Genomic DNA, 25,305 nt, shown 5'->3' on the forward strand with positions numbered 1-25,305 from the left:
TTTTTATAGCTCGTACGAAATTACATAAAAAAAAGAAATACAACAAACAAAATGACTTTATACATAGGCTAAAACAAATACAATATTCACAAATGGATGAAAATAACTACAAAAAGCGAAAAAAGAACCCATAAAAGGCATAAACAATATAAAACAAATATTTCTCGCAAGTCCAAATGTGCAGAAAGACATCTACAATCGAAACATCATCCTTTAGACCATTCCGAAGATTCGGATCTGAGTCATTTTTTTTTGCAACCACGTAAATTAATTGATCTATGGACAAGATAAATCATTTCCGTTCTTGCTAAATCCAAAAAAAGCATAAACGACAAAATAATAGAGAGCAGATACAATCAGACGGATAAAGAGTTCCGCTAAAATATATGAACACAGACTAAAAAAACAATAAAAAGAAATACAGAAATCTAACCCGGTACGATAAGGAAGAAGGAAGATTCTTCGTACTCCTCAAAGTATATCAACAAAATAAAAAGATTGAAAGGAAAAAGAAAGAAAATGGAAGAAGAAAAGGATTGATAGATTTTTTCAAAGCCAATATAGAATCCAATAAACATGAAACAATTAAAAAAAAACGATAAAATAATTTATTTAAATTTACCGTTAAATATGAATAAAAGCTAATTTTATTTAGAAACATTAGGGTAAATTCATAATATTTCATATCTAAATGTAAATTTTGTGGATGCGTGTTTGTTAGAGGGTGCCGACCTAGTCGGGATGTCCTAATGCATTTGTCTGCCTCCTATCTCTTAATTAAAAAAAAAATGTAAATTTATATTTTTTTGAAACAAAAATGTAAATTTATACTTTTAATGGTCGGAAATAATAAATAATATGTTTTTTTGATCAAAATAATAAATAATATGTTTTTTTTTGAATATATTGAAAAAAATAATAAAAAAATATTTTTCTAGTCGTCATAATTAATTTTTTTTTTTTTTTTTTGATAGCGTCATAATTAAAATTTTAACTTCCATAAGAAAAAAAACCTATATCGACCCAAGAATTTATATTCGGGTATTAGATTGGCAACGGTTATAGCTATTTTTCTTCCTATGTCTTGAAGCTCACTCTCTGAAGCAGAGAAGCTCAACTTCCGTTATCTTTTCTTTTTTGCGTTGTCTTGATTGTTGAAACTGCAATGGAGTAGGTAGGTGGACTTTTGCAATCATTTTCTTTTATTTACCAAAATTGTTTAATTTCATTATTTCTTCTCTCAACCACTCCTAAAGATGATGATTTTTGTTGTAATTCAGAATGCATTGCTAATGGGTCTTGTTAGTTCTTCCTATTCGGTGCCTGATTAGGATTGAATATGTTTTTGCTTTCATTTGGATGGTTGATTTTAGATCAAATCGATAATGGTTGGCTTGATCTCCTGAGAATTTAGTCTACTCTCTTTCTCGGTCTTTGGATTTGTTGCAATGGTAGCCAGTGTGTATTCTCTTTGATTATTGTAATAGCAGTAGCTCCACTTATTTGGGTGAATTTTCCCTTTTCCCTTTTCTGATGCCTAATTCTGATTCACTGTCTTTCCATCTTTCCATACCTTACTGAAACTACTTCATTTGGTTTAATGTGTTTATAACAGCGGAAGAAACTCTGAAAATGGAAAGTCAAATGTAATTTAAGGTGCTTATCAACACTTTTGCTATCAAAGGAGCGACGTTTAATTTCGTGAAAAGCTGTCTCTTATCAGAAATTGACGCGGAGAGCTCTCAGTGAAGAAGATTGATGACAAAACAGCGGCAAGATTTTTCAGACCGTGACGCATCGCTCTCGCCCACATCTGCAAGATCGAGGGAATTGGAGGGTCCATCAAGATGGACTGAGTACTTGGGTCCTGATATGACTTCTCCAGTCACATTTAGGCCTTCTAGGAACAAGAGTCAGGGTTCTGATGGACAGTTTCAGAGTTCGGGCGGGTCTTATAAGGGTTTGAATTTGCAGTGGATTGTACAGCTTACTGATGTAGCTGAAGGACTTATGGCCAAAATGTATAGATTAAATCAAATCCTTGATTATCCGGATCCAGTTAATCATGTTTTCTCAGAAGCATTTTGGAAAGCTGGAATATTCCCAAACCATCCGAGAATCTGCTTAATGTTGTCAAAGAAGTTCCCTGAGCATTTTAGCAAATTGCAGCTAGAACGAGTAAGAATTGACCTTATCTTTTTACAGATGCACATTTTTCTTTCCTATGGTGTCTTTGTAGGAAAATAGATGAATTCTATAACTCTGGAACTGGAAGGATCATGCAGGTTGACAAGGTTGCTTTAGATGCTCTGAACGATAGTGCAGAAGTTCATTTGCAGAGTTTAGAGCCATGGGTCCAGGTATGGAGGTATTTTTTTTAGCTTGTCAATTTCATGTTTGTTCTTCATACGTCATCAGTATTTGTATTGCTTATTATAGTTATTTTTTGGCTAAACATGTTTATCTGTGCATGAAAACATTTTGCCTTTCTAAGAACTTTCTTAGCATGTATATTGTGCAGTGCATGATTCTTCTATACGTGTGCCTGGATTAGTTGATAATTGATTCCTAGCAGACATCTTTAGTTTTAGAGCTCATATATGTGGACTGAGAAGCTAGGGCTGTAAACCAACTGCTGAGCTGAGCATTTAGGTCCAGAAGCTTGGATTATTACCAAATATAGAGAGAATGAGCTTAACTTAATATCAAATTTGAGTTTGGTTTGCCATTTCAGCTCTGAGCATCCTTAACGAGCTTGTCTCATCAACAATTTTGTGGCCCGGGCTCCGTAAACTGGGAAATATCAGTTCAATGTAACAATGATTTATCATTTCTAAGTTTATATAGAAATTATGTTTATCTGTTGCAAATGTTTCTGTCTAAGATTAGAGAACTCCTTTTTATTCTGTTTCAAGTGTGCTATAGGCCTTTAGGTCATGTTCTACTTGTTTTAAGCCTTAGGAATGCTTGGATATGGTGGTTTTGATTTATAGTAATGACCGTTCTTTTCGGGACTTGATGTCTTTGCTGTTATCTTCAAATAAATTGCAGTTTATCATGTTAAAACCTTGAATTTTCTTTCTTTCTGTCATTTCCTTTTCTTGCTAGAAATTTCAAGCCTTTTGTTTTTTATTGTAGATGAGTTTCTGTCATGCATCACAATACTATTGCTGAAATAGGCTAATGATTATACTGGCATTGCTTTTTTTTACAAAGGAATTACTTGTTTTTTTACTCATCCTTAATGTTCTGCTGAGAAGACGTTTTGAATGCTAGATTTTCATGTAGTTCGTGCATGATATTGCTAATGAATACTTTCATGGAGTTCATTCAGCAACAATGATTAGTGGTGATAAGCCTTTATTTGTACCTTAGTTGAATGAATCCGTTTTGTCAATGCACAGGCATCACCTCTCAGAAAAGTTTTGTCAAACATAAATTATTTAACTAAGTTCTGCTCAATGCTGGTAGTGATGGGGTAAGCAGGAACCTTTCATGTTCTTCAGAAAAGAAGAATAGAAAGGAACATTTCTTGCTGCTATGTGGCCAAATAGGCCTACTTGAAATTCAAATCGATTATGAATTAGCTAGTATTAATCTTAATTCATGTTCATTATCGGTACACTATGATCTGCGAAGCTATTCTTCTGTAATCATATTATAACATATATAAACTTCAAATGCATTATCTTTATTACCTTTCATTTTGGGAAGATAGCTATCATGGTTCGAATTTGGGGTATCTTGTAAGGAAGGTACAAGGTTCATTACCCATTGTTGAGAAGCAACATAAGTGAACTATTATTTATTTATGATGAGAACCAGGGAATATTGCTTGCTTTCTGATCATTGTGAAAACGTGAATCAATATAGTTACGTCTAGTAAGTAATAGCCTTCTTTTATGTGTATCAGTTGCTTATTGACTTGATGGCATTTCGAGAACAAGCTCTGCGTCTTATATTGGATCTAAGTAGCACAGTCATTACCTTGCTGGTGAGTCTCAAAACTGCTTTCTCCATTGTCATGCAACATATAATTAATCATTCAACAACGCTAAACAAGTTCATCAAAACTAAGTGCGGTTTTGGGTATGTTTGTTAAGAGGGATTGGAGGGAGGAAGTGGAGGGTAGTGGGACACAAAATATCAAGGCATGTATTAGACATATTTATGACTGGATACATGCTTGATATTTGTGCCCCACCCCACCCCCTCCACTCCCCTCCCCTTCCCTCCTCCAATCCCCCTTACCAAGCACTACCTAAAAGTTTGATTAGTCTCTTAAACAGTTACTAATGGACATGGAACCATGAAGATGTTTACTTGCATGTCCTTCCTCGCACGCCGAACCTTTTTGTTTTATTTTGTTGTCTCTACTGTAGAGTGACAAAAATATAATGCTTGTGGAATTTTGCAGCCCCATCAGAACTCACTTATACTACATGCATTTATGGATCTATTTTGTTCCTTCGTGCGTGTTAACCTTTTATCTGAGAAGGCAAGTCACATTTCTGTTTCATTATCTTTGGTTGTTTTTTTCTTCTGTATAGTTTCTTCCTTGATCCTTTATTTGAGAACTTGTGTAGACTTTGACACTGGAATTTCAAAGCTGTCATGCAGATGCCAAGGAAAATGATGCTACAGATGTATAATCTTCTGCATGCAATGACAAGAAATGACAGAGACTGTGATTTCTATCATCGGTATGGATAGCTTTTGATTAATGGGGTTATCTTTGTTTGTTCTCCTAGAAGAAATATTTTAATGAAATGCCATGTTCCTTTTCATATATTCATTAATTCCTGGTTGCAACCTTTGCTCATTTTCATGTGATTGATTAAGCGCGAAAAGCTTATAATTCAAAAGATTTTCATTATATATCAAGCCCTTTACCTTTTCAATGATGTTATTAACATTATGAAATCTGGTTTCAGTCTTGAGCTATTTATCTTGATGGAATATATGTCTGAATACATTCATTTTGCTGCTTATGTTAGAAAGGATATAACTCTGCTTAGTGAAGTGCGTATTTTGAGTTTGAATCAATCACTTGAATTGCTTTCTTTGCAAATTCATTGTAAGTGTGTTCTTATGCTGGTCAAGTTCTAGCGTTATGCCATTTATTTATTCTTAGCTGACCGGATTCTGTATATTAAGAACCATTAGAAGTGTATTTGGATAAAGTTGCTATACTTTCAGCTTGGGGCTTACAAGTATAATAGCATAAGTTCTGAATCTAACAGGTAAGGAAGCATTTTTAGTGGTGCTAGGAGGCTTTGGTGTTTTTAACTTAATGATTGTATTCTAGGATGAGAATACATCTATCTGCACCTATTTTACAAGGCGGGTGTTTCTTAATTGCTCTGGATTTGCTAAAGCTTACAATAGAAGCTCAATAATACAATCAGGGCCTATTTTATGAAAAATTAAATTCAGAACCAGCACTCATCTAAATCTACAGAGTTTCAGAAGGATCTTGATGTTGTAGTTGATGATTATATTTGATTGACTTGGTACTTATAAGCCCACTATGAGTGTCCCAATGGAAAAAACACTTAGTTGTCTTATGAACAAATAGCCATTACCACTTACCATTATAAATTAGGCATTTATTTAGTTTCTTTTGCATATCCAACTTCTATCCTTTTATTCATTTCCTAAGATATCCTAACATTAAGTCCTATAACTACTCCTAAACCTAAATTGCAAACCAACTGTCCAGACAAACAATATTTCACGATTCACCTGGTTTGGGAAAAAAAGGAAGTGAGGAATCAAAGCGAGGATGAATAAAATGGAAGCTAGGGGAAAGATATTTCGTAGGGGAAACTGAAGGAAAAAGGAATCATTAAAATGATTATTTCATTTCAATAAATCACTTGAATACCATTAATTTTTTCCACCATAAAATGCGTTTATGGGGATGGAATAGGTCTAGTTATTAAAGACATGCCTTAGGTCCAATGCTCATGAGGCTGCATGCTATTGCCCTAGTCTCCAATAGACTGGTTCTTTTCGTGAGGCATGGAGCTAGGCGCAAGGCGAAAAAATGGCACTGAACACTAACATTGTCCTTCTGTTTTTCTCATTGTAGTTAATTAATCCATAAGAAAAATAGCTCACCATACTTCCATCTGTATTTATAATCATTTAGGGAACCTTATCTATAATTTGGTAACATTTCAATAACATTAGCTTAGTTTGTTTATTTGTGTGACAAAAAGTTGACTCTTACATGTTATTTTGAGTTGTCTAAAATAAACAAAATTCATAGTGTAGATTGATTTGGTGAGATTCAATATACTGGTTCCATTTTTTTAAGTTGGTCCCAAATTGAATTGTATTAGCAGACTTGCTTGGTAAAAATGAAGAAAAGTGTATCTATAAGAAATGTGATAAAGGAAATCAATTTGATTTTAAAATAAGCCAAGCAAATTTTCTTCCTAGTAGAACTAGTGCAACTCTTATTTCTACCAAAACAAGTCTTTAGATATGGAGAGTTATGCGAGACATGCGAGCTCATAGTTACACATAATCATTGCATAATTTCGTTCTTGCATGGTTGCTTTGGTTTGTTGTTAATGAACTCTATCATGTGATTGATATTTTATCTTTAACTTACTCATCTAATATTATTATTTCCTTTGTGTTTTATTTTTTTTTATCTTAGGTTGGTTCAATTTATAGATTCCTATGATCCACCATTGAAAGGCTTACAGGAAGACCTCAATTTTGTCAGTCCACGCATCGGAGAGGTTGTCTTTTTATTTCTTTTTATCTCTTCTTTGCTGAGATAATATATTCATCATCATCGCAATCATTACCTTTACGAAATTCTGGACATAACTAACACATGGCAGCTTTCTCTCTTGAGACAGTATACTTAATTAATCAGATCCGTGTGTGTAGAGGGTTGTAAGTTGGTAGTAAGCGTTTCTACAGAAATAAACATGTAAAAGTTAATGATCAGTTCGGTTGCACATATGTGAACTAATAACTGCAACAAAATTGAACCAGCGATTGACAAATTGACCAGAAGATATATTTCACAGTTAATAAAGTACTCGATTTCATCAAATTATTCTTTTGAGAACCAATATTGAAAAAGCGTATAAGTTGCAGGTAAAAGGCTAGATGTGTGGAAATCATTCTAATGCTTGATATGGTTTGATTGATTAAATGATTTCATAATAAGATGTTAGTGTCCATGTTAGTTGGATAGATGATTGTCTCTGCTCTGGCTGTTAATTCTTTCATTTTTCATTTTAGTATTTTCTTTTCAGAATAAATCCTATAACTTTTATGCTTGATTTTTTAATTTGTTATCCAGGTATTAGAGGCTGTGGGTCCCATTATTTTCTTATCAACAGATACGCGGAAGCTCAGAAATGAGGGATTTCTAAGTCCATATCATCCTCGGTATCCAGATATACTTACAAATTCTGCACATCCTATGGTAAATACTATTGCAGTATTTCTAATACTTTCATCATAAATAACTATAACATTTACTGATAATTGCAATTACATGCCTAATTTCTTATCATAATGATAGCGGGCCCAAGATCTAGCAAATGTTACATCTTACAAGGAATGGGTGCTACTTGGATATCTTGTTTGTCCTGATGAGCTGCTTCGTGTAACTAGCATTGATATTGCTCTGGTATGTCCCACATCATTAACTAGCATTAATATTGCTCGAGGGGCAGGATAGAGTTGTCAGACCTTGGGGTTTTGCAGGTTGTTTCGGAGTGTCTTTAGTTCCTTGAACTAGTTTTCTTCAAATGTCAATGCTGATAGAAAATAATGGTTAACTAATGCAATAATGCAATGAATTAGGCTGTTCAAAGGTTTTGTTTTTTGCTTAATTTTTCTTTTAAATATTAAACTTTTCTGTTGTGTTTTCGAGAAAAAAAACTATTTTACTTTAATGGGTGTGAATGAACTTGCTAGAACGTATAAACATGCCATTGTTCTTTCATTGCTTCATTCTTCATATTATTATTCATTTCTTCCCAGTAAAATAGTCATTCTTATCCGCTGGTCATTAATGAATGTGATACCGCTTCATAACATATTCCATAATGTGTTTTGTGCTGGCTTACTCTTCTTTATGGGTTTATACTTGCAAAATGGTCTCAGGTTGTGCTGAAGGAAAATTTGATTCTCACATTATTCAGGGATGAGGTAAGTTTGGTGCTTTAAAAAGGAAAAAGAAAAACTGTATTGCCCATCGCAATATCTGATTTTTGTTGAAATCTTGAATCTGCAGTATGTGTTATTACATGAGGATTACCAGTTATATGTCTTACCACGGATATTAGAATCGAAGAAAATGGCTAAATCTGGACGTACTAAGCAAAAAGAAGCAGACTTGGAATACAGTGTGGCAAAACAGGTTGAGAAAATGATAAGGTATAATGATAGATTGCGTTTTATAGATGTGATGTTAAAAGCTTTACTCGTTGTTGCTTAACAAAGTTTTATAAGTCCTAGAATGAGACATGTTATTTATCCTAAAAGAAACTGTTAGCTCTTGTGCTCCTGTTTTTAGGTCAATAAGCTTCTCCATATCCAGTTTCTGGAAATTACGGTGATTTCTGATTCAAAAGCGAGTAAATTCTCAATGTACACACATGAATAATTTTCCTTGTTAAAATTTTGAGGAAAAGCATGGATTTAATAACTGCTGTACTATTTTATTAGCATTCAAACTAGTTTTTGCCAAAGCAAATAATTTGTGTAAGGTTTGAAAACCTGTCATGCATGCATGAGTTTACCCCAACAAGTTGTTCAAACATGGTATTTTCAGTCTGTAGGTTAAAAAGATTTGGTGTTGTTCATCTTTCTTGACCAGTTTAACTTAAAGGAAGGTGAACGTTTCTGTTTGTTTATTAAGAAGCATCAGAATTTCATTTCTCATTTGATGGCTTATTTAGGCTTCAGGAAGGAAACTGATTGTGACAGAATGCTGAATGAATAAGTTCTTAATTTGGAACTGAATGAATATTTCAATGTAATTACAAGAGATGGCCTGCAAAAATGAGAAAGGCAGATGTGTATATGTGTGTTTGTGTATTGCATTCATGATAATATATATAGAGAGCACTCAGTGACCGTTTTCTTGTAATAAGGGAAGAATGATTAATTCATATAGCTAGGAACTATTGGGCTTTTGGAGACTAATATATACAGGCCCAACTGAAGCGATGGGCCAAACTGTAGCGATCCAACTAATATATATAGACTAAAATTTTTTGGGCGATTAGGGTTTCTTAAGCAGTATAAATGTAACCTCTTTCTCTGTAATCCGCATCTCTTTCATTATAGTGAAATATCCTGGCTTGGTAGTGCCCCCAGACGTAGTCATTCATATTGAGTGGCGAACTGGGTTAACAATTCTTGTGTGTTTGCTTATTTTTTCGTTTATCGTAATTGCATTTATTCCTAACAGGATCGGTTCTAACCATTCACATTCTAATAAGCTGGATAATGGATGAATACTTCCCAGTGAATTGAAATTTCAACAATCTTTTTTAATGTTACAATTTGTAATCCGGAATTCCCCCGACCTTTTCTTCTCCTTGTGTAGACAGTGCAACAAAATACGAAACCCCTTTTTTGCCTTGATTCATGTTAAATATCTCCTACTTGTTGATTACATGCATTAGGAGACCTTTTGTCTGAAAAAGTGGAAAGAAGAATAGATTACCCTTATTAAAATCTTTCATGGGAAAAAAAGGTTAGAGAATATGGTGTACGGTACTTGTCTACTTGAGTGTAGTATAATAATGGGATTTGTTAAACCTTTGCAGTGAAGTGCATGAACAGGCGCTTTTATCATGTGATGCCATTCACCATGAGAGGAGAATATTGTTAAAGCAAGAAATTGGAAGAATGGTGCTATTTTTCACTGATCAGCCCAGTTTGTTGGCTCCAAACATCCAAGTAATGCTATACATAGGCATTTCTAAGATCTCTTTGTATAAAGTGGTTGCTCTTCATTTATAATTACTTAATATTGCATTGAAATAAGGTTTCAGAAATTTAGATATTATTTTTGCATTTTTTAGATAAGTTTCATTAATTATGTAGCCAACCAGATAGCAACACGTTAAATTCTTTTGTTCAATCTAGGGTGGGGATTGTTATTGAGATGTGGGCTTAAAATCCTTGAACAAAATGGAAAAGCGTGGAAGCCTCCTAAGTCTTTTGTGCATTTAGAGGAAATCAAATATAATCTTGAAGGAGCAACATATTCCATTAATGCTATTTCTGTACACAACTCTATTCCTATATATTGTGTGAAGCTTCTGGTCCTTTAGAACGAATATTGTGGTTAGGCTATTCAATACATTAGAACTTCCATTACAAATTTGAGTTTGTGGTACTTTTCTTGAGTGACCAATTGAACATGAAAAAGGACTGCTTGAAAGATTGTGCTTCCAATGCGCTATGATATACCTTGTATATCTAGGTAAAGAACCCAATTATATTCTTTTAATTTGTTTTAGTTTTGTGGATGACTTTGACCTGTCTTGCAGGTGAAAACTTTGTCATCACTAATATTTTCAATTAATGTTGTGGGAGTTGCTTGTGTTCTTGTGTATATTATACTTATACTATTGAAAAGGTTGATCTTGTAGAGATTTTGAAACAAGGAATTACAGCCTGATCAGTATAAAAGGGAAATTTAACAGTAAAAAATGAATGACTTAATATATTGCTTATTTTTCATTTTGATTTTTCCCCATATCTTCAGAAATTAAAATTTTCACATGTTAAACAAAAAATTCATGGAATAATATTGCTTATTTTCTTTAAATCTGTGGTGTTTCCTACAGATGATATTTTCTGCGTTGGCGTTGGCTCAATCTGAAGTCATCTGGTATTTCCAGCATGTAGGAATTGCATCATCAAAATCTAAAGCTGCTCGGATGGTACCGGTAGACATAGTATGTCAGATTCTTCCTTCTGTTGCTCAAAACTGTAACCAACATTTCTTATTGTTAATCTAACTGGCATTTGCTAAGATTTCATGCAAATTTTTTGAATAGTCAGTCTGGGGTCTAAATGCGACGCCCAACTAGTTTAGATTGAAACTTCGTCGAGTTGTTAAGTAATACTACTGTCATTAAACTTGTGAAACGCTTGAACCTAAATTTTTATCTTTCTTTTTGCTGCAGGATCCAAGTGACCCTACTATTGGTTTTTTACTTGATGGGATGGATCGTCTATCTTGTTTAGTACGCAAATATATTGCAGGTTAGAATGGACTTGATATGAGTAAATCTTGTAAAGGAATAATGATAATTATTTTGGGGTCCCTTCTTTGCCAGACCCACTAAGATTAGGACTTGGGTTATAGTTATTTGGTGGTACATTAACTACAACATTCTTTCCTGATTTGAAAAGTTTGGGGTTGATTGCTTATAGGGCAGCATAGTAGAACAAGTGCTACAGTTTGTTTCACAAGGAAATTCTGTTAATATGTCCTTTCTCCTCACAACCACAATACTCAAAAAACATTTGAATGCTAAAGTTTAATTGGTGGAGCGGTTCGAAGAAATGTCATTCTTTTCATCAAACTCTCAAAGATTTAGTCCTCGTTTAGCTTCCTATGTGCAATCAATGTAGGTAGACTCCCTATTCTTGAAATCATTTTGGGTTCCATGATTAGCTTATGAAACTCAAATACCAACTTGCTGACGAACTTTAATAGAAGCATACAATTTTTGAGTGGATTGCCTTTCCACGATGAATATGAATAACATATAACTCATTCCTCCATCTCAAGTATCAACAATGTCTAATGAGCAATAAGAAACTCTGGCACCGAGTATATACATATCCCTTCAAAGTTCAAACAAGTGTTGTACTCAGTTTCTTTTCCATACATTAAGGTACTCAAAGTTAAAAGTACTATCAAACTGATTTATCTGAGTATAAAAATTCTCTGGATCACCTTCCTCATTAAGGTTAGGCAAGTTAGTTCTTCCCCATAAAACATTTGTTATTACCCTGATAGCCATTTCTAGTAATTTTATTGCCAGTTTACATAGACATAGAAAGCCAAACATTTTTCGCTAGATAGAGAGACACAAATCTTATGATTTTTTTTTTTCTTTTTCATGTTCATTGCTAGTATGCATCTCAAACATTAGCCATGTAAACTTGACTGCAGAGGTGCCATATATTCTCCGATGTTCTTCTCTTGATCCACAGATCACTAATATGGATGAAAATCCTGAAATATTTTACATGTAAATGCAGCTGTTCGAGGTTATGCATTATCATACCTTTCTTCTTGTGGTGGTAGAATCCGTTTTTTGCTGGGAACTCCTGGAATGGTGGCTCTTGATCTTGATTCTGGCTTAAAGGGGCTTCTACAGAAGATTGTTCAGCATCTTGAGAACATACCAAAGCCACAGGGTGCAAGTGTTCCTGCCATCACATGTGATTTATCTGTAAGAGGTCTTTCTAGACCATGCTTTTCATATACTTAATTCTATTTTCATGCCAAGGTATTATGGATTTCTGCTGGTATCTTATACTTTGGAACTGTTGCTTACTATAATTTTCTTAGTAGATGCTTCTCGCTCATACTCAGTAGATGCTTCTCGTTTTTTTCCCCTCATTGTACAGTCTAAAATTTTATGAATAGCTACTGTTGCTCTTATAGAAACATTAGTTGAGTTGGGTGAGTTTGCTTATTTAAATAAGAACTTAGCAGCTTTGCTGAAATTAGTGATAAATTTAGTGAAAGCTCGTCGTTGTTGTTATCATTTTTACTGTTCATTTTTTTTTTAAACTTATTACGAGCATGTTGTTCATTGCATTGAAACTTGTCATCAAGCAGGAATTTCGTAAGGATTGGTTATCAATATTGATGATTGTCACATCAGCTAGGTCATCAATAAACATAAGACATTTGGAGAAAGCAACTGTCTCTACTGGAAAGGAAGGCTTACTACTAGAAGGAAACGCTGCATATAACTGGTCCAGGTATTGTTGAACTTCTTATTGCTACTATGACTGTTGTTATTAGTAATGAGTGTAGATATCTTGAAAGATTGTGGATAAATGAAAAAGAGTTAAAAGTTAAACCTTGTTCATTATAGTTTCAGCTTAATGCAAATTTTGTTTGTGGTTGTCAATGTTTTAAACCCTATAGACATCCATGTAAAGAGTGCATTAAAATATGACATTTCTCTTGTGTCTCACTTACAAGCTTAAGCTTACATTTTTTTGTTTTGTTTTGTGGTTCTTTAGCTCTTAGCAGCTACCAGTCTAGATTTTTGTTTTAAATGTTATACTAGAAGCTTGCATATATTAGTATACTGTGTACTGTTAATTCTCTTTGCCCAACTGCCCAGTGGCTTGTTTTCTAGTTATTTAATTGGGTTGGGTGCAAAGATAAGAATCATTATCTTTATATGAACCTTGTCTTGGAAAATTAATGTTAAAGGTCCTTCTGGAATTTTAACTCTTGAAGTTCCTATTCTGAGACTGCATTGGAGTTTAATGTTTGCTCTGCAGTACATTTTGTATAATTCAAATATTCTGGGTGCTTTGTGTTCAATCCATTTTCTGTTTGTAGGATGTTAGAACTTTATAAAGTACAAAAGCAATAATGCATATGGATCTCTTTCAATTCAGATGCATTGATGAACTTGAGTTTCAATTATCAAAGCATGGGAGCCTGAGAAAACTGTATTTCTACCATCAGCACCTTACAGCAGTAAGTTTACCTTCTCAGTTTATGGTAAATTTGTGGGCCTTAAAGGCTATGCTCGTCAACACCCTCAAAGGTTGCTAACCTCCCGATTTATCTTTGTCCTTTAGTCTATGTGGTAATGGAATTGGAAAGTTGTATGCATATTTTGTTGCTTTGACTTTTGTACTTGCTTCCTTTCATTTCATTTGTAGGTCGCTTGCTATAGGTTTCTATTGCATTCGAGGAAACAGCCCTTATGTAATGTAACTATAGGCTCACATAATAGTAATGCAGGTTTTCAGGAACACTATGTTTGGACCAGAGGGACGTCCCCAACATTGTTGTGCATGGCTTGGTGTTGCTAGTAGCTTTCCAGAATGTGCTTCTCCGATTGTTCCAGAAGAGGTGATGCATTATGACTTTATTTATTATGGGCTGTGCGAGGGTGGTATTGTAGTTGATTAATAATGATTTGTTAGTGGAAAAAACAAAAACAAAAACAAAAAAAATTAAATGAAATGACTTTGAAGGGTAAAAAATTAAAAGTGCAGAAAGGACAATTTGATGAAGCAAACAAAATTCTTAGAAATGTCCAAGGATACTTGTTCTGCTATCATAAGCATTTTTGTGATATTCTCCTTCCAGATCTTCAATGTCTAACACAATCTGCTATTTTCCAAGCATGTACACACTTCTTATTTATGAACTTTATAGCAAGTGATGTAGCCCATGAACCCAAAAAAAATTCAAAAATAAGCTAGGCATTTCATGTAAATTATGTAAGCATAGAACTCTTAAGTGTTTTTTTCCAATCAAGTTATTTTTATTTTTAGATAACTTGCTTGTTTCATATTGGTTAAGTTATTTAGTAATTAGTATGTAGAGAATGTAGACTTAAGATTTATTTCAAATTTTGATTATGGTATAATGGCTCTCTTAGATGTGACATAGAGGATGTAGATTTACCTAACAAAATAATGGAATCCTGCAACTAATCCTTTAAAATAGATGAATTATTCTCAATTTTGGATGTTTTATTGGAGAAGATTACTTTTATTTTTGTCGTAAGTTGCCATGTTCTTTTAATCATGGTATTTGTAGGTTTGATGCATACCAAAACCCCTTTCATCTCTATTTTCCTTGTCCTTGAGAACTTCATTGAATTCAGTTGGTATCACCAGGATGGTGTTAAGACCAGTCCAATCACATTCTTATCACCAACTTTTAAGAAAAGTTTGACTTAATAGCCAAAGGTCTTTCAACTCAACTTTCATTTTTTCAATTCCTTGATTATTCGTTTTATTAAGAAATAAACATGCATGATACACATAAACATAATGGACATCAATTTTTTTTTTATTTTCCACTTAACACATTCCGGTGATTAATTTTATGCAACTTAATAATCAAATAATTAGTTTAAAGAATATCATTGATTAATTAATTCTTCAATTAGTCTCTTTTAGAACCATGTAATTGAGTTATAGAAAACCAGAAGCTAAATGTTTGGGCTGCAAAGGTAATACACATGAACAATAATAGAGATACCTGAAAAAGGAGAGGCTGATTTGGCTAGAAAGAGAATGCTACCTGTCCATATCTCTTATATTTTTAATAGGGGTTGCTAGCCAGTTAACTATAGGGTATTCGTAATATGTCTAAAATCCTAACCTAGTTATAATTCATGGAATCACCGAAATACCCTGAATCCCGTAAGGATTTGATATTTATTCAATGAAAATCCATACTCAAGTAGTATTCATTTAAATCCGAATGCATATTGTGTGTGATTAGGTTTTGATACACATTAACAACAAATGAGTTCTAATCCTTATTTAAATAAGATTATATATATTTAAGCTTGCAAATTTATCATTAATTAGACTAATTAATCAATTCATACTTCTACATCGTGAATGACATCTAGCAATGCATCACCTAAATGATTAGAATAGTCAAAAGCGGTTTGACTTCACTCTTTCATGCCTGGTTACCATGCGATAAATTCCTTTATATCACACTAAAAAGTTGTGGAACTAGTGCCAATTTCATAAGCTAATTTATTGGTTTTTGACTCCACATGCATACAGACACAATTCACATGAAATGGAAATTTGTAACACCCTTTCAGAGTTTTTTTCCACCTGATGTAAGAATTTCTTACATGAGGCCATGGCATATGCATTCTTACTAGTAAGAGGCGTAAATCTTTCATTAGTCACTCGCCTGTTTTAGCGTGGTTGTACTTATACCCAATTTCGATAGTATTAGCAACTCATGAACGAGAAACAGCTAATAGAGTTAAATATACTGCTACATGCTCAAGATGTTATGGTGATATAAAGTCTTGAGGATTTATAATAAATTTTTACTTGCACAACTGTAATTGGTATTACCCAAATGGTTTTTTTTTTCTTTTTTTTTTTCAGTTCAGCGTACTTGTTTTATTTTGTTTACCAACGATCATTATTGTAATTTGTATTTGCTTAAATATCACCACACTATATTTTATGAGAACAACAACTTCATAAGGAAGCGACATTGTATATCCTAGTCTATATTTTAATAATGTCCAATCTTATGTTTAATAATATAACCTTTTTGTGAGCAATGATTTCACCATAATAATCTCGTTATCATTTCTTATGGACAGTTAATCCTTTTATGGACTTTATCATATAACTATTTGTAGGATATATACTTGATAATAAAGAATGCCATTAGTTTTGTTGCATCAGTAAAATATGTAATTACTATCTAATAGTGATTGGATGTTAGGGCATAACATTGATTGTTTACATGCTTGGTTAAATATCAGAGAGAATTTATTAATGAAATTTCAACACATGGTAGGATGGACGTGTATTGTACACATTTCAAGCCGAAGAGGAATTCGCATGCAAGGGTGCGTCAGAGATAATAGAAACTAATCTTGGACTTCACTTATCTACTTAAGCTGTTCAGTTAAATGGTTTATTGTCAACAAAGAACAAGTTTATGGCATAATACTGCAGATGTTAGACTAATAACCTTTTTGATTGAATGATTGTTGCATTTAGGCATTCATTAGTATCTGAAGTTTTTTTCCTGATGAATTATGCCCTACCAAAATTATCGTCTGTGTCAACATAAGTTCCCCCTCCCCTTCTCAATTCCCAATCCATCAGCAAACAAATTCATGCCACAAATTTTCTCTCATCAGGTCAAAGAAGCAGAAAGGATCTGATATTTACTATTTACTGCTAGCAGGTTACTAAGATTGGGCGAGATGCAGTCCTGTATGTTGAATCGCTTATTGAATCTATCATGGGAGGATTGGAGGGCTTGATTAATATTCTTGATTCTGAAGGAGGATTTGGTGCCTTGGAGGGTCAGGTTGTTATCTTCAATTATTGCTATATTATATAAGGAACTTTTCATTGAGGCTTTGCTGATTATTATTATTTCTTTCCTGAAAATTTCAGCTTCTTCCAGAGCAGGCAGCTTTTTATTTGAACAACACATCTAGAGTTTCAATTCCATCAGCTAAATCTCCCAGGGGAACAGTTGGTTTTCCTCTGCCTGGACATGAGAGTTATCCCGAAAATAACAGTTCTATTAAAATGTAAGACCATTCTAACCTATACTGGTGTAACTCCAGAAATTCCACATTTAGGTCTTGAATTTTGTGTTGATTTCAAGCTAGAGTTGGGTCTTCATTTTTGTCTTATTTCAGGTTAGAAGCTGCTATGCAAAGGTTGACAAACTTGTGTTCAGTTCTGAATGACATGGAGCCAATATGTGTTCTAAACCACGTATTTGTTTTGAGGGAGGTGAGGCTTGCAATTTCTATTTTGGTTTATGGTCTTTCTACCTCATGTGATTATATGATAACAGAATCTGGTATTCCTCAACATTTTTTCTTATTGTGTTTGTTCTTTTCAAACCAAAATTATCTCTGGGATAGGGTTTACTAATAGTAAAACAATTAGCATGTCTCCTTCACCTCAGAGAGATTCTGAATTTTGAATGCTGACATCTCACTGTGACAATCAAAATTCGAATTGTAAAATGTAAACAACATTATAAAGAAGTAAAAGCTGAAGTCAATCTATTCTCACAAAATAACCTATAATAAACAGCAAAAAACAGCAACATACTAACCTATACATCAAAAAACTGCAACAGACTAACCTATAATAAACATAAAAAACAGCAACGAACAAACCTATAATAAACATGAAGAAAAACAGAGTATAAATATAGAAGTTAAGATATCATGAATAATTACCAGAGGTTTTGTGCTGCGGTGCCTAATAGCCAAAGGAGTTCCAAACAGCTCTTGCGCATTGTGATATAAGCTTAATTCACTCATTATTTTGTCTTGTACATCAAGGTTAGGAACCAACCTCATTAGACATTCAAATAACCCACCACATACCTCTTTATCTTTAAGGATTTTACTAGCATTTGAGTAGGAGAATTCGGGGTTAAGATAATGTCCAGCAGCATGCAAGGGTTGATGAAGTTGACATTCCCATCTTCTATCTATAATCTAAGACTTCCTTGTACTTCTTGTCTTTCTTATTAAAGGATGCTTCAATAGCTTCTTAACCCTATTCATTGCTTCATAAATATATCCCATTGCTGACCTTTTCTCACCATCAACCAGTCTAAGAACACGGACTAAAGGACCAAATACCTTCAAGCTATACACAATATTCGTCCAAAAGTTGTCATTCAACACAGTGGACACTGCTCTTTTACCAGCTGCCTCTTTTGCCCATTTACTATTTGTCCATTTTTCAGAAGTGAACTTCATCCTCAAATTTGGTTTTGACTATGAATGCTTTGGCAAACCTTGTTACACTAGGCCTAATAAGCTCCCTTCCATTAGTGAAACGCCTCAACATATTCACTAAACCCGATCGGACATAAATGTAGGAACTTAAGCTCACACCTGTTTTCAAAGTATCTTTCACTCTTTCTAGCTTCCCTATATCCTCCAAGATTAGATCAATGCAATAGGCAGCACAAGGAGTCCAATATAAATTCGGTCTCTTTCTCATCAGACCTTTACCTATAAAAGAAAGCTAACATAAGTAAAAGATCTTACTAAACTATAGAACAGTGATTAATAAAAAAATAAAATGATAAAAAATAAGAAAAGATTTAAATTACAATTCCAAACTAACCTGCCTTGACATTGTTAGCTGCACTATCAGTGACATTTGAACAACATTTTTCTCTCCAACATGTTCCACCACTTTATCAAGCAATGAAAGCATCATCTCTCCAGTCTTTGATTGTTCTGAAGCATCAGTGGACTCCAAAAAAACTGTTCCACTAGGAGAATCCACCAAGAAGTTTATCAAAGTCCTACTTCTCTTATCTGTTCATGCGCCTTTAATGACTATGTTCTATTCTCACAAAATAACAAGATTTCCATCATTATAAATGGTTATTAAGCTCAAAATTGCATAACGTATGTGTTAAATTTGTTAAACTATTCCGGGGCCTTTCTTTACAAGTTTGAGCTTTTAGATTCAGTACTTTGACAAGTTCAAGCGGGGTATTGAAATGCTAACTGAGCCAAAAAAGTATGGACTAAATTAAATATGGGCTTCGAGTTTAAGGTCAAACTGGCGTTTAACTGAAAAAAAAGATGAATATTGGTAAGGGTTGTGGATAACCTTACAGAAAATCTGCTGGTGGTGGCCTTAACTTGGCTGGACTATGCTTACTTTGTATCTGTACTGAATCATGAACATATAGCTCTAGAACACTGTCCCTTTCTATTTCCATTTGCTTTGTGTGGGGAGGATGAGTTCTTTACCCTGTTGAACAATCTATGTGCATTGCATCCTTTATCCACTACATGCAACCCATCCATTTCTTTGGATATTGTTATGACAGCTAAACTGTTTGCAGTATATGAGAGAGTGCTTCTTAGGGAACTTCAGAAGAAGGTTGTTTTCAGTGCTAAAAACTGACAATGATCTCCAACGGCCTTCTGTCCTAGAGTCGCTAATTCGTAGGCACATGACCATAATGCATTTAGCAGAGCAGCACATAAGCATGGACCTAACACATGGTATTCGAGAAGTTCTTCTCACAGAGGCCTTTTCAGGACCTGTTTCTTTTCTCCAATTGTTTGAAAAACCATCAGAACAGCTCTCTGGATCAGCTGCTGAAGTTGTATGCAACTGGTACATAGAAAACATCGTCAAAGATATATCAGGTGCTGGAATCTTGTTTACACCAATGCACAAATGTTTCAAAAGCACAAGGCCTGTTGGTGGATATTTTGCAGAGTCAGTTACTGATCTCAGAGAATTAAAGGCCTTTGTTCGTGTTTTTGGTGGCTATGGAGTTGATAGGCTAGACAGAATGATGAAAGAACACACTGCTGCACTTTTAAATTGCATTGACACATCCTTGCGTTCAAACCGAGAAATCTTGGAGGCTGTTGCTGGTAGCATGCATTCTGGTGATCGAATAGAAAGAGAGGCATCTTCAAAGCAGATTGTGGACTTAGACACAGTAATTGGATTTTGTATTGAGGCAGGGCAAGCACTTGCTTTTGATCAGCTTCTAGCTGAGGCTGCTGGGATTGTTCTCGAAGAAGGTGCACCCTTGATATATTCACTACTTGCTGGGGTAGTTAAGCATATACCTGAAGAAATGCCTGAAAAGAGAGAAATTAGGAGTTTAAGAAGTGTGGCAAATAGTATTGGTACAGTTGTGAATCATGATTCTGAGTGGGTTCGATCAATTCTTGAAGAGGTTGGGGGTGCAAATGATGGTTCTTGGACCTTATTGCCGTACTTATTTGCCACCTTTATGACATCAAATATATGGAATACCACTGGCTTCAACGTTGATACAGGGGGCTTCAACAACAATATCCATTGTTTGGCAAGGTTGGTTTTGGATTTGCATGATATTCTCTTGATTAAGATATTTTCAGCACTTACTTGAAGGTTGGTTAAAAATTATATCATATGAGTTCATTATTCGCTGGTCTTCTGTTCATTATTCGCTGGTCTTCTTCTCTCAAGCCTGTTTACCATCTAATTTTTCAAATCTTGGATAAAATAGAAAATGTGCATGTGATTAACTTTGAGTATACTATAAATATTCCTGGTCTTTTGGAGAAATATAAACTTTAATCTCTTCTCTCGGTTACGTGAATTAAGCTTTGTTTAGTTCCTCACTTTCAAATCTTGGATAAAATAGAAAATGTGCATGTGATTAACTTTGAGTATACTATAAATATTCCTGGACTTTTGGAGAAATATAAACTTTAATCTCTTCTCTCTGTTACTTGAATTAAGCTTTGTTTAGTTCCTCACCTTTTAATTGAATTTAAATTTTAGTTCCAAAGTTTTATCACATACTTGAAGGGTTGAAATTATTAATTTTGCTTGGATTCTCAAAAAAAGAAATTATTATTTTTGCTTGGATAAGCGGATTTAGTCGTAAATGTTCGATTCATTTGATCATTTTCCAGGAAAGAAAATTTAGCAGTGTGGTCCTTGTGATTCACTCATTATCTCTTCCTGTGTGTATTCATTTATACAGTTTGTGCTATATGCATTAGCTTGGTTAGTTGATTTCAAACATGAAGCTGTCATTCCCATTAGCTTTTCTGTGTTTCATTCGTTCAAATTCAAACAGATAAAAACTGGTGTTGATTTTGCTGATGTGTTTACACTTTATGAACTCGGATAATGTTTTCAAAGATTACGAACTCGGATAATGGTTTCGAATATTGCTGGCAGGTGCATGAGTGCTGTGATTGCAGGAAGTGAGTTTGTGAGAATGGAACGTGAACATCAGCAGAGGCAATCATTTTCCAATGGTCATTCTGGCGAGGGTTTGGATCCTGAACTACACAGCAATTTGTCAACAGAAGCAAGCATAAAATCTGCAATGCAGCTTTTTGTCAAATTTGCTGCTGGAATTGTGCTAGATTCTTGGAATGAAGTGAATAGGTAACATAGCAACGATTACATGCATATGTGGACATTTATGGGGTAAAATACGTCCATGGCCCCTAAACTATAGCGCTACTAATATTATGGCCCCTAAACTTCATATTTTGACATTAAAATTCTTGAACTTACACTATTGTAACATTAAAGTCCAAATCAACAAAAACCCATAAAACAATTAACTTAATAATGACCTGAACAAGTTTGACTACATCATTGACTCTTTTTTTATCCAAGTCACAAAAAATTATTGTCAAATAAATACCTATGTTACCCTCATTTCGATGATCTTTTGATGGATTTTTGCTGATTTGGATTTTAATATTACAGTAATGCAAATTTAAAGATTTTTATGTCAATAAATGAAGTTTAGGGCTATAATGTTAGTAGCACTATAGTTCAGGGACCATGAATGTAATTTACCCGACATTTTATGCATACTCTTTATCTTTTGAATTTGGGATAATGGGTCAAATTGACCCTTTCACTTGGCTCACAAAATCAATTTTCCACAAACTTTGAGTATCAATGAAGTCCATGACATTTTTTTTTTAAATATGTCATCATATGTTTCATGGTTGTTTAATACGTGCCAATTTCTGATTTCATGTGTCATTTTAGACTAATTTGACCCAAAATACGAAGCAGAAATACTAATTAGTACTCAAAGTTCATCTCGAGGCAAATTGAACCAAGTTGAAGTGTCAAATCTGTCCCTTTTACCCTTTTGATTGGTCTGTGAATGTGATGTCATGCTACTTTTCTAGTCTCATTTCAACATGCATATCTGCATAAAACTTGAATCTTCAAGTTGTGTCTACTTTATTGACAATTCTTTGGGGGAAAGAGATTCCAAGTTAATTTTCTAGTCTGGACTTGTTTCTTCGTGTACTTGGACAATTCAAACATTCATATCTGTTGCATATTCTGTTTCTGCTTTTTATATTCCACCGCCATCCATTCATAACGATCTTCTGTCTGCACAACACTGCATGTCGTGCTTTATCACATAGTGTGTTCTTTCTCAAAACTATGTCTTTGAGAGGATTTCTCATAAAGTTTCCAAAAAACAAATTATTTGAAATTGGCATGGAGATAATTTCCTATTTTCATTTACTCTTTGGAAGATTAATCAGTTGTATAGTGTTTCAGGAATCTTATAACAAAATTTAAATCACAATCTTTAAGTTGCAATGTTTTCTTAGACCTCTATATTTTTATTCTATGTTGCTCGGAAACTTTGATTTTAAAGTGTTTCACTTTTCTGTATCCATTTCGGAAACCGAAACTCTTGAAAACTTGTAGTAAAAGTTTTAGGTTATGTTTCCATAATTAAAAAAAAAATGGAAACCCGTTTCTTAAAATTTGGTAACTCGTTTTTTAGCATGTAATGTGTTTTCAGAAACGGATAAATGCTAAATCACTTGTTCGGTAAATCTCTAATATTTCCTAGATCATATCTTCTACAGCTTTCAAAATAAAAAAAAGTCCTTTTTTCCCCTTTATTATTTGACTTGTATATAATTTTTTTTTTTTTTTTTCATATATATATAAATTAAACAGAGGGCGAGCCTTGGCGCAACGGTAAACGTTGTTGTCGTGTGACCAAGAGGTCAAGGGTTCGAGTCTTAGGAGCGGCCTCTTGCCAAATAAATTGGCAGGGGAAGGCTTGCCCCCAGTACACCCTTGTGGTGGGACCCCTTCCCGGACCCTCGCCCAGCGGGGACGCGTAGTGCGACCGGGCCGCCCTTTTTTCTTATATATAAATTAAACATACATCCTTATAATTTTAAAAATATCCAAATTTTTATTATTTACACGTTTCTCTCACATTTCCGGTTCCATGTAACATAGGGGTGCTTTGTAGTTCTTTTTTCTTTTCTGTTAGTAGTTCATTTCGTGCTATGAATCTGGCAATTATTAATGGAGATCCCTCTGTTCTGAGCAGATCTCATCTGGTAGCAAAGCTTATTTTCTTGGACCAACTCTGCGAGATTTCCCCATACCTTCCGAGAAGTTTTCTCGAAGCTCATATTCCTTATGCGATTCTCCGATCAATTTACAGCCAGTATTACTCGAATTCGCCTTCCATGCCACTAGCTCTACTAAATTCATCACCTCGCCATTCACCTGCTGTATCACTGTCACACGCTTCTCCTGCGGTTAAGCAGCCTCGAGGAGACTCAACGCCTCAGCATGGTGCATATGATTCGGGATACTTTAAGGGCTCATCATCGCTTAACCAGGATCACACTTATGATACTGAGAGTGGAAACCTTCGCAACAACGAAAGCAAGCATCGGAATGTTCGCCGTTCTGGACCCTTGGATTACAGTTCAAGCCGCAGAGGCAAACTTGAAGGCTCAACATCAGGCAGCACAGGTCCGAGTCCATTGCCAAGATTTGCAGTATCAAGATCTGGCCCTCTTATGTACAAGTAGAAAATGTGGTTGATGAAAAAGAGGGTGCAAGGTCGAAAATTTTCCATTATCAATCATCATATTTTACCTGGCCACATGTTTAGGAGCTTATATTTGCAAATTTTGGTGTGATGTAAATGTAATTATTTCAAGTGGTTTATATTGTTGTTGATCATATGATTCAGTGCCTTGTATTAGAAATGAATTTGCTAATGGATTCTATGATGTGATTTAGGCTCCGTTTGTTTGCAGAAAAAATATTGTGCCGGAAAATATCTTCATGATTTTCTGGTGTTTGTTTGCTTCGGAAAATTTTAAGTGGGGAAAAGAGACATTTTTCTAAGCCTTTGAAACCTTTCATCATTCTTAGCCTTTTAAAAATAGTAGCACCTACTACTTTTTCTCATTGTTCGGTGTGGTGCTTAAAAATCGGAAAATATTTTATTTTCCAACACGATTTTTCCATATCCAATATTTTCCAAAACACGATATTTTTCGACAAATAAACCAGTGCAGGTCACTGCTGCTTTTTAGAGAACATGGTTTTAGTTTCTTATTTTTTGTAGGAGTTGAGTTGTTATTCAGTTCCTATTTTTAGGTTTGCTATTATCTTATATTTCGCTTATAAGATGATTTCTTTGAATTCGAAATTAATCAGAGTTTTTTTTATATTATTTTAATTTCTTTTGATTAATATCAACATCATAAACCCCGAGCAAAAAGTATTATCTAGCTTCTGTATTTAGCATTTTTTCATCAATTGTATTTATCTTTATTTTTTCCAATTATTATTTTTGGCTTAGTACATCACTCTTCTTTTGAATTTGTTCAAAAAAAAAATTTGATTGGTCTAATCTTCTCTAATCTTTCGAGCCCCAACTTGCTTAAAATACTCTGATAACTCTCTTAACTTGTTTAAAATATAGTCAATTAATTCCTTAATTGTAAAGAGTGAACTACATGTGGAAAAGTGTATTGTACGTGTTTTAAAAAAGTCAAACAAATTTACATATAAGTGACATGTCGCATTTGAACTATCACACCGGAAAAATGAAAGGGGTTAATTATTTATTTTTCATCGTTGAATCTAATATCTTTTGTTACTTGAGCAGAATTTTTAAAATGTTCCTTGCTCTTGGTGTGACAAGTATTTGTTTCGGTACACTAGACTATTAAAATGTAGGTAAAAGTG

At 34.1% G+C, this 25,305-nt stretch overlaps 1 protein-coding gene across 1 annotated transcript; it reads left to right on the forward strand.

The window, feature by feature from the left end:
- The first annotated feature begins 1,036 nt into the window (after positions 1-1,036).
- Positions 1,037-24,352, forward strand: LOC136205338 (protein NAP1). The gene is made up of 24 exons (XM_065995883.1): positions 1,037-1,174; positions 1,616-2,178; positions 2,286-2,360; positions 3,914-3,994; positions 4,418-4,498; positions 4,621-4,703; positions 6,671-6,755; positions 7,331-7,456; positions 7,556-7,663; positions 8,143-8,187; positions 8,273-8,415; positions 9,816-9,948; positions 10,845-10,955; positions 11,187-11,265; positions 12,274-12,467; positions 12,860-13,005; positions 13,660-13,741; positions 14,012-14,122; positions 16,967-17,092; positions 17,182-17,321; positions 17,433-17,529; positions 19,628-20,619; positions 21,481-21,693; positions 23,642-24,352. Exons 2-24 carry the CDS (start codon positions 1,759-1,761, stop codon positions 24,132-24,134), a joined length of 4,164 nt encoding a protein of 1,387 aa, XP_065851955.1. The 5' UTR covers positions 1,037-1,174; positions 1,616-1,758; the 3' UTR covers positions 24,135-24,352.
- Positions 24,353-25,305: the final 953 nt, after the last annotated feature.

The sequence above is a fragment of the Euphorbia lathyris genome, chromosome 9, assembly GCF_963576675.1.
Source record: "Euphorbia lathyris chromosome 9, ddEupLath1.1, whole genome shotgun sequence".
Taxonomy (NCBI): Eukaryota; Viridiplantae; Streptophyta; class Magnoliopsida; order Malpighiales; family Euphorbiaceae; genus Euphorbia; species Euphorbia lathyris.